A 10950-nucleotide genomic window follows, 5' to 3' on the forward strand; every position below is an offset into this window, starting at 1 on the left:
TACACTGCAAATCCGAGCATATATAATGATGTAAAGTATGTTGATACATAGAGTCATCACAATAAAGTGTTGTTACAGTACAATTACTCAATTTCATCTATTAAGGAGTGGAGGCTTCAATCTTGTTGAGACAGCCGAGCAGCTAGCATCACGTTATCACAAACTAAACTAGTAGGTATTTCCTTCCCGTCAGCCCCACACGGACCGGTCTCGGCAAGATGTTTCGTATCTAGTTTAGTACAACGTGTTTTAATCATAGCCCACGCTTCTCGGGCACCCTCTTGACAGGCCGAGACTTTCCACACTTGTAATCGGCATAGAGCCCCTTTCAAATGATCAGCGAGCTCGGACATTCCTTCAGTGATGTTTTTGTCCGGCCATAAAGTCTTAAATACGCAGTTCATGGATATTCAAGATCGCTCGTGCAGCTCTTTAATACGTCTTCAATGTATCTATGATCAGGAGCCCCTTTCAAATGATCGGCAAGCTCGGACATTCCTTCACCGTATGCCCAAAATATTCATACCATGTTTACAATACGATTTTGGTGCACTTTCATATGATCAGGAGCCCTATAGGAGATGTCAGCGATGTCTTTGACAAATCTCTGCCTCCAGGAGGCGTGGGGGTGATGTCTCTAAAGTAATTGTTGTTGCATCTCTAAAGCAGACCACAGTTACTTTAGAGATGCGCGAAAGAATGCACAGAAAAACAGCATTCCAAACGTGCTATTCGATGAAGGTAATATCTATCACCCTTGAGATGCGTTGTCTGGGGTTTGTGTGATTGCACTATGTAACCGGGGTGAGACAATGGGCTGAGCCAAAGGTATCTCCAGAAAGACGAAAATGGTGTGCTTGGTAGCCTGCTTACAGGCCAAACAGGCCCACGTGGGATGAAACTGTGATGTTTGTCTGCCCGCATATTTATGACGGTTTTCTGTCCTCAGTGTTCAGTGTTTTCTGCAAAAACCTTGAAAATTTCTGGCGCCGTAAAGTGGCACTATTTGGTGAATTTGACTCCAAAATTGTGATATTATGAACAACTCATACATGCACAATATCTCCCGTGCATGGTAGAAAATCCACTCCCTATAGTACCGAGGGTGTGGCGCGTATAGCTACCGGGAAGTACAGTCACGATACAATCTCCTCCTATGCCCATATGCATACCATGCATTCTAACACAACACTGTTATGAAATCAAGTAATAATACACCGTTATGAAACCCAAACAAAGAACTAACTAACATTGAGCCAGTTCCAGTGACGGCATGGTAGCAGAGTAACTCTTCATGATGTTCTCGAGCCTCACAACCACGTCTGTCATGCTTGGCCTCTGGTCAGGTGATTCACTCGAACACATCAGACCCAGTTCGAATATTGGCACAAGCAAGTCACTGCTCGTGCACGCCAATGAAGTGCCGGTCTGGTGATTTAAGCAAAAAATTATTTCCTCAGCTTGAGCTATCTTAACGTCCAAAATGCCAGTAAGGTTTGCTGAAAATGCTTGCCAAACCCATTGCCTAATGCTCAATTCTCCCCCAAACATGGCATCTGTGGGTCTTTTCCCTGTGAAAACTTCAAGCAGTATTATTCCAAAGCTAAACACATCGCTCTTTCGTGATGCTTTCCCCATGAATGCGTATTCTATTGAAGAATGAAAAATATTTGTTATGATAGAATCTAACAACACATAACTTGACAAACTAGGTGTTCAAAGAGTTATCGATGCAAGTACCTGGTGCCATGTATCCAATAGTCCCTGGCATACTCTCTGAAATCAAGGAGTTGTCATATCCAACAAGTAATCTTGCAATGCCGAAGTCCGCAACATGCGCCACCATCTCATCATCGAATAGCACGTTTTTAGGTTTGAGGTCGCAGTGCAACACAACTTGATGATGATGGTGGTGCAGATACTCCATTGCTTTTGATACACCAAGCATAATATCCAATCTCCTGATAAATCCTATCGATTCTCCATTTTCAGAGTGCAAATGTACATCCAAGTTACCTTTGGGCATGTACTCAAGTAGTACTGCTCTGAATTCAAAGTTGGAGCAAGTACTTAATATCTGTATCAAGTTGCGGTGCCGAGCCATCCTTAGCACTTGACATTCTGCATCAAAGCTCCTCACAGCCTGCTCGACATGCATGTTGAGCACCTTTATCGCAACCTCCAAACCATCTTGTAATTTGCCCCTGAAAACTTTTCCAAAGCTTCCAACTCCAAGTAGGTTGTCCTCGCTGAAATTTTCAGTGGCACGAACAATCTCGAGATAGGAAACTTGTCTATGACTGATAATATTATCCATGCCAATGGAAGTCGTAACTTGTAGCTGCTTTTTACTTTTCTTCATGATCATTAGGTAAATGAGAATTGCTATAGCTCCTACAGTTACCAAGATAGCTGGGAGAACAATCCTTAGCAAGTGTCTCTTGTTTTTGTAGGAAGTGTCTAGGCAAGGCAAAAATCCTAGACGTGAGGCACCACACAGCCCAGCATTTCCCATCAAAGATAATTTTGCACTGGTGTTTAAGAAAATACCTCCACTTGGTATCTCACCTTGGAACTCATTGAAAGAAAGGTTCAACCTAGTCAGTAAAGTAAAGTTGGCTAAATACTTTGGAATGGTACCAGAAAGGTTGTTACAAGATAGGTCCAACTGTGTTAGAACGATTAACTCCTTGAACGAGCCATCGATTGAACCTGTGAGTGTGTTGTGTGATAGGTTCAGGAAGCTTAATAGTCCAAGATTCCCGTATGAAGTTGGAATACTACCAACCAAGCTGTTGGCTGATATATCTAGAATGTATATTTGCTTCATGGAATCAAGATTAGAGGGCAGTGCACTTGTAAAGAAGTTGTGAGATAGATCTAACACACGAAGGTTACTAAGATGAAACAATCTTTCAGGTATTGCTGACGAGAGATGATTATCTGCAAGCGACATAAATTCTAGGTTACTTAGGTTACCGATGCCATCCGGAATGGCGCCAGATAATTTATTGCCCTGGAGGGATAGCCTGTGCAATCTTGTCAAGGCACCAATCTTTAACGGGATTGGGCCAGACAGCTTGTTACTAGAAAGGTTTAGCTGCTCAAGATTCTCCAATAATGCAATGTGTGCTGGGATTATGCCGCTTAGTTGGTTCTCTGCAAAGGACATTACCCTAAGACCACTTAGATTTGATACTGTCACTGGAAGAGCCCCGGTTAAATGATTCCCGGCTGCACTGAGGTATGTCAATTTTGTGGAGAGGTTACCAATATATGCAGGAATGTTTCCAGTGAAGGAGCAATAAAACATGGCAAGCAATCGGAGTTGTCTACAGTTTGACATAGTGGCCAAGAACTCAAGGGTCCCATTGAACTGATTCATTCCAATATGGAGACGGTTAAGGTACCTGAGGTTCCCAATAGTTTCGGGGAAAGATCCAGTTAATTGGTTCCAATCAACTAGCAGATCAGATAGTTGGGATAGGTTGCCAAAATTAGCTGGAAACGGACCTGTTAGTTTGTTTGATGTAAGACGTAAATCTGTGAGCTGACTCATTTCCCCTAGCTCGGCTGGAATATTTCCGCTTAGGTTGCAGAATGAGAGGTCAAGAAGACGGACAAGAGTAAGATTTCTGAGCACACCTGGAATTGACCCGCTAACATCGTCGTTGCCACCTATAGTAAGAAAAGTGAGTCGTGATAGTTGAGCGAGCCATTCTGGGATATTGTCCACAAAGGAGTTTCCAGCTAGAGAAAGTAGCACTAGTAACTTGCAGGATACAAGGCTTGAGGGAAATTGACCTGTGAAACTATTGAGACCAATGAAGAAGACAGTTAACATGGGCAACTTAAAGCTTTCATTGGTAGGGATTGTTCCTATGAAGTGGTTAGATGTGAGGACAAGCACGTCAAGTCTAGACTTGTTGAATATGGTTAGAGGTACTAGTCCGGACAGCTGGTTATATTCAAAGTTGACCCATTCAAGCATGGGACATGCGGCAATACCTTGTGGTATTGGCCCAGATAGACTGTTGTTTTGGAAGTCAAGATGGGTTAATAAAGGCGTGTTGTTGAAGAACTGGTCTGGTATGAGGCCACTTAACTGGTTCAGCCCGAGATGTATCCTCCTCATGCTGTTCAAGTTGTGGAGGAGTTGATCTGGGATATGTCCGGAGAGAGCATTTCGGCGTAGAGAAAGGCGTTGAAGCTTTGTGAGGTTTCCTAGGGTGTCGGGGATGGCGCCTGAGAGGCGGTTAGAGCTAAGATCAAGATCGGTGAGGCGACGTAGTCGGCCTATATCGGATGGGATGGTGCCCGTGATCTCTGTGTTTGAAAGAGTGAGGACGGCGAGGAAAGAGAGGTTACCGAGATGAGGAGCGATCTCCCCATGGAGAGGAACGTCTGCCAGCACAAGAGCAGTGACGCGCTGCCGGCGGCGGCTGCAGGAGACGCCAACCCAAGAGCAGAAGGATGTGCCGGCTGTCCAGTTCCTAGACAGAAGGCCAAGCGGATCGGAGAGCCCGGCTTTGAAGGCCACCAGAGCTGAAAGGTCAGAGTCGTTGCTGGAAGCAGCAGCCACGCTCGTGATCACAAGAAGAGAGATGGAGAGTAGCATGATGGGACAACGTAACGGATGGGCCATGCTGCTAGCTAGCTAGAGTGGTGCTCACAGAGGACTAGTAATTTGGTACTACCATCCATAACCATAAGCCAGCTGCTCTCTACTTAAGTAGTACTGCAGGTTAGAAGAACCCAGCAGCTTCATAGACTTGATGACAACCCGTTTCAGACATGGCGCCGGGTCTTCCCCGTTACGCACGCTGCCTCGAAATCTCCTAAGACGCATTCAAATGAGTGAATTCGTCAAGGCCAGTACTAGGCGCCGGCCGGCCGGCCAAAATTTGAGCCGGTCACTGCGCGTACGTCCGATGCACTTTTTCTTAACCTTCTGATTAATTAGCTTCGTCCCAAGAAGTCAAACCTACAGGGAAAACTTGATACAAATAAGGGGGCACTACTGGAATTTTCCTTTTTGCCGAGTGCATTATGTCAGGCACTCGGCAATAGTATCTTTGCCAAGTACCTAACTCGGTAAAAACGTGAAACACGGCAAACAGGCACTTTGCTGAGCGTCGTGGATAAAACACTGGGTAAAACAACAAAACACAGCAAACAGGGTTGTTCATTTTGACGGGACGGACAATTTTCATGTTGAAAACTTTTTCATTTTAGGCCATATTAATTACACTTTTTGGTATGCTAAATATTAATATAGTCTCAAATAACCAAGGTGATGACCATATTCATTGCATAGTTTATTATAATGTTTCCAAATTAGACATATAGGTGCATCTTGACATTACAAACAATGCTGTGTCAAGTACAGTTTCCTACTTTTTTCTACAAAGAAATCAATTTTCATTTTTGAAGTGTCAAAACTGGGTGTTTTTTTGTGAAGCAACTACAAAAATCAGGGTGCAAAATGGCACCACTCGAATTAGCACACTAAGTAGACCATATTTTATGCACAATTCCCAAGTTTCATGGATTTTCTAGTTTTCCAGCTACTTTCGCACATTTAAATGACTTTATGTCAATTTCTCAAAAGTAATTCAATATTGAACTGCAAGTGTGTAATAGCTCAGTCATAAAAAAATGAGAAAAGTATATTTTTCATCCCTCAATTCTTCGTGAAGTCTAGATTTGGTCCCTTAACTTCAAAACCGGACAACTTGCATCTTTAACTACTGAAACCGGACAAGATTCATCCCTAGTCACGGTTTTTGACCGGTTTTGGTGTTGTCACACCCCGGTTTTGACCGTGCCGACTCAAATCCGCGTACATTTTCTAATTCCGCTTAATGTTTTCAAATTCGGGTACTTTTTCAAATACGTGAACTTTAAAAAAAATGGTGTACTTTTTCCAAATCCGCGTACTTTTTCCAAGTACACATATTTTTTAAATCCGTGTACTTTTTTAAAGTTCATGTGGTTTTTTCAAATTCGTGTAATTTTCTAAAATTGACGTACTTATTCATATTCGCGTACATTTTTTTGGATTTGAAAATTTTATGCGAACTTGAAAACGTACGCGGATTTGAATTTCTTTCACGCAAAATAGAAAAAAATGTGTGGAGTTGAAAAATTATGTCAACTTGAAACAAGTATCTGAATTTCAAACAAAGTTCATGGATTGGAAAAGGAACATGGATTAAAAAAATACACCAACTTTACAAAGTATGCGGATTTGAAACAAATACGCGAAATTCAAAAACACTTCATAGATTTGAAAAAAAATACTTGGATTTGATAAAATCACACGAACTTGAAAAAATACACTGATTTGAAAACAGTACACAAATTTCAAAAAGTTCATGGATATGAAAAAATTAGACGAATTTGAGTCAGCACCGGTCAAAACCGGGGTCAGTCAGCACTAAAACCGGTCAAAATCGAGAGCAGGGACGAACCTTGTCCGGTTTCGTTAGTTGGGGGTGCAAGTTGTCCGGTTTCGGAGTTGAGGGACCAAATTTAGACTTCACCTAAAGTTGAGGGACGAAAAATATACTTTTCTCTAGAAAAATAGCAAAATAAATATTTTTAGATAGACATAGTCATTATATGGGAGAACCACTTAGAGTTTATTTGTGAGATTCAACCCCTTGTGATGAATAGCCATGTTGACCATTTTGACCCCATTTTGGAAAAAATGAAACAAAAATAATACAAGTTTAAAAAATGCAATTCTTTCGCATGGAGTCCTTTTATGTGTACTAGTTGCGAGGAAAAATACCAAACTTTCAATATAATAAATTTGAAAAAAAAATCCTTAACAAAACGGGCTATCGTGTATAAACATTCATGGCTTTCAAGTCAAAGGACCAAGGTGATGGTCATATTCATTGCATAGTTTATTACAATGTCCCCAAATTAGACGGATAGGTGCATCTTGACAACACAAACAATGTTGCCAAATAGAGTTTCCTACTTTTTTGTACAAAAAATGGTTTTCATTTTCTAAGTGTCAAAAATGGGTGTGTGTTTTAAGCAAGTACAAAAATTAAGGTGCAAAATGGCGCCACTCCAATTATCACAGTAAGTAGACCATATTTTATGCACAGTTCCCAAGTTTCATGAATTTTCTAGTTTTCTAGCTACTTTCGCACATTTAAGTGACTTTATGTCAATTTCCCAAAAGTAATTCAAAATTGAATTGCAAGTGTGTGATAGCCCAGTAATAAAAATTAGCAAAAAATATTTGTAGGTACACAAGTAGTCATTATATGGGAGAACCACTTAGTGTTTTGAGAGATTCAATCCCTTGTGATGAATAGCCATGTTGACCATTTTGACCCTGTTTTAGACAAAATAAAAGAAAAAGAATACATGTTTAAAAATATGCAATCCTTTCGTATCGAGTCCTTTTATGTGTACTAACTGCGAGGAAAAATACCAAACTTTCAATATAACTAATTTGAAGAAAAAAATCTTTCACAAAACGGGCTGTCGTGTATGAACTTTCATCACTTTTAAGTCAAATGACCAACGTGATGGCCATATCCACTGCATAATTTATTATAATATGACCAAATTAAACATACATGTGCATATTGCCATTACAAACAATATTGTCAAATGGGTTTTCGAACTTTTCTGTAAAAGAATTTTTTTTTTCATTTTTGAAGTGTCAAAAATGGTTTTTTTTGTGAAGCAAGTACAAAAAACAATGTGCAAAATGGTACCATTCCAATTTTCACAGTAAGTTGACATTATATTATGCTTAATTCCCATGTTTCACGAATTTTTTGGATTTCTAGCTACTTTCACAATATAAATGACTTTATGTTGATTTTTTTTTTGAAAGATCCAGCATCGCTGGGATTCATTGATAATAGCAGGAAGCAACGGAAAACAACAAGGTGATGAAGGTCCTAGGACCAGACGATCCGAAGATCAAAGAAAAAAAGAAAAACAGCAGCCTAAAAGCTGCAACACCACACTCCATACAAACCATACTAGGCACCGCAGCTCCGACTCCGACGATGAACTACTAAGGAAACTGGGCAGGAATGGCGTCACGGAGGGTTGCCGAACGAACCACCTGTCACGCATCATCATATACCACCGGCCCCCATCGCGGCTTCGACTTCACAGCAACAAACAGTCGAGGCACTCCCTCGGACACGCCGGAGAAGAAGAGCCGACTACCACAACCAGAGCCACACCTCCAACATTGCTCACCGCCGTCACCGTTGCCACAGAAGCCACCGTGCACGTCCAGTCGTAGGAAGCACCACAGGGATCAAAGTCTTCAAGACGGCGTCCTAAAGAGGGGAACGACGTCGAAGACGGCGCCACCGCCCGACCCTGCAGCAGGATCTAGGTTTTCACCCGAAGTACTTGATCTGGGAGATCTGATTGTGAGACTTCGAATGATGCCTCCAAGGAGGATAGCGACGCCCACAGGCGCCGTCGCCGCCGGCTGGCCAGAACCGGCCAGGCTTTCACCCCGAGCAGCCACTCCCACGCAGCAGGCCAAAAATGACCCGTGCCTCCACTGGACCGCGCACCCCACACACAGCAAGCGCGCCATCGCTATGTCGGGCCACCACCAAGCCTCCCCGACGACGGGCCTGCAGAGACCAGAACGGGTCCTGCACTCCGCATCCAAACCGCGGCCGGAGCCTCGCTGCTCCAGCACCGCCTGCACTCGCGAACTGGACGTGGTCACCACGCGCCACCACGCCGAGATCCACGCAGCCTGGAGCCCTCCTACCCCTCACGCCTCCTACACGCCACGCAACCACGCAGCCTGGAGCTCCAGCACCGACTTTATGTTGATTTTTTTAACCAGGTCTTGTCCGAGAGCAACACTCGGTAAAGTGTGCATGTCTCTGATTGGTTGGAAGTCAGTGTCACGGATCGATGACATGGCAAGCAGGTAGCCACACATCTCGTATATCTTGCGCGCGCGCGCGCGAGAGAGAGAGAGAGAGAGAGCATCTTATTACATTAGAGAGATGCTCCCATATTTATTTCATATTTTTTGATAACTTTTAAACCATTAAAAGTTTAGCGACCCTTAATTAGTTCTGTGACAAGCTATGATAGACACAGTTTTACCTATATATATATACACACACGGTGGTGCTATTTTGAGCGAGCGCGCAGAATGAGCTTAGCATACGCTCCGGTCGGTCCTAATTAGGCGGACGGGTCACGCGGAGAAGGGCTGCTCTACACCACTAATTTATTGAGGGTAACGGTCTATACAAGAAAAAGTAATGCATTTAATTTTGTTACCATGTGTGGTTCACTCCATCCCGATTCTGAGGTGACTATTCATTGATAGTAGTAATAAGGATAGTGTACATGGTAATGGACAAAGACTCTTTACTAGGGAAAGGGTTATCGATGGTTTGATCCCACAATATAGTAAAACCTTGTTAACATATAGTGATGAATTACTGCATGCTCACTAATTGGCAGCAGTAAAAAGGATGGAGTGGATGGTAATGAAAAAAATACCAACAAAAAATTAGAGATGCTTCGATTCTGCGCATGGTAAACCAAGTACCACTGCGATGTGAACTAGATTATTGACTCTAGTGCAAGTGGAAGACTGAAGGAAATATGCCCTAGAGGCAATAATAAAGTTATTATTTATTTCCTTATATCATGATAAATGTTTATTATTCATGTTAGAATTGTATTAACTGGAAACATAATACATGTGTGAATACATAGACAAACAGAGTGTCACTAGTATGCCTCTACTTAACTAGCTCGTTGATCAAAGATGGTTAAGTTTCCTAGCCATTGACATGGGTTGTCATTTGATTAACGGGATCACATCATTAGCACCCGATCGTTTAGTATGTTGCTATTTCTTTCTTCATGACTTATACATGTTCCTATAATTATGAGATTATGCAACTCCCGTTTACCGGAGGAACACTTTGTGTGCTACCAAACGTCACAATGTAACTGGGTGATTATAAAGGTGCTCTACAGGTGTCTCCGAAGGTACTTGTTGGGTTGGCGTATTTCGAGATTAGGATTTGTCACTCCGATTGTCGGAGAGGTATCTCTGGGCCCTCTCGGTAATGCACATCACTTAAGCCTTGCAAGCATTGCAACTAATGAGTTAGTTGCAGAATGATGTATTACGGAACGAGTAAAGAGACTTGCCGGTAACGAGATTGAACTAGGTATTGAGATACCGACGATCGAATCTCGGGCAAGTAACATACCGATGACAAAGGAAACAACGTATGTTGTTATGCGGTCTGATCGATAAAGATCTTCTTAGAGTATGTGAGACCAATATGAGCATCCAGGTTCCGCTATTGGTTATTGACCGGAGACGTGTCTCGGTCATGTCTAGTTCTCGAACCCGTAGGGTCCGCACGCTTAACGTTTCGATGACAGTTATATTATGAGTTTATATGTTTTGATGTACCGAAGGTTGTTCGGAGTCCCGAACGTGATCACGAACATGACGAGGAGTCTCGAAATGGTCGAGACATGAAGATTGATATATTGGAAGCCTATGTTTGGATGTCGGAAGTGTTCCGGTGAAATCGGGATTTTACCGGAGTACCGGGAGTTTACCGGAACCCCCCGGGAGGTTAATGGGCCATAGTGAGCCTTGGTGGAAGAGAGGAGAGGCGGCCAGAGCAAGGGCCACGTGCCCCTCCCCCCTAGTACGAATAGGACAAGGAGAGGGGGTCGGCGCCCCCCCCCCCCTTCCTTCTTCTCCTCCACCTCTTTCCCCCCTCCACTCCTATTCCAACTAGGAAAGGGAGGGAGTCCTACTCCCGATGGGCACGTGGTGCGCCCCCTCTCCTGGCCGCCCCCCCCCCCTTGCTCCTTTATATACGAGGGCAGGTGGGCACCCCAAAGACACAACAATTGATCATTGATCTTTTAGCCGTCTGCGGTGCC

General features: G+C 43.1%; 1 protein-coding gene across 1 annotated transcript; it reads right to left on the reverse strand.

The window, feature by feature from the left end:
* Positions 1-1167: 1167 nt before the first annotated feature.
* Positions 1168-4645, reverse strand: LOC123082594 (LRR receptor-like serine/threonine-protein kinase EFR). Its single transcript, XM_044504894.1, has 2 exons — positions 1741-4645; positions 1168-1649 (listed from the first exon to the last, which is right to left on the reverse strand). Exons 1-2 carry the CDS (start codon positions 4643-4645, stop codon positions 1246-1248), a joined length of 3309 nt encoding a protein of 1102 aa, XP_044360829.1. The 3' UTR covers positions 1168-1245.
* Between the last annotated feature and the right edge of the window lie 6305 nt (positions 4646-10950).

The sequence above is a fragment of the Triticum aestivum genome, chromosome 4A, assembly GCF_018294505.1.
Source record: "Triticum aestivum cultivar Chinese Spring chromosome 4A, IWGSC CS RefSeq v2.1, whole genome shotgun sequence".
In the NCBI taxonomy this organism is placed as follows: Eukaryota; Viridiplantae; Streptophyta; class Magnoliopsida; order Poales; family Poaceae; genus Triticum; species Triticum aestivum.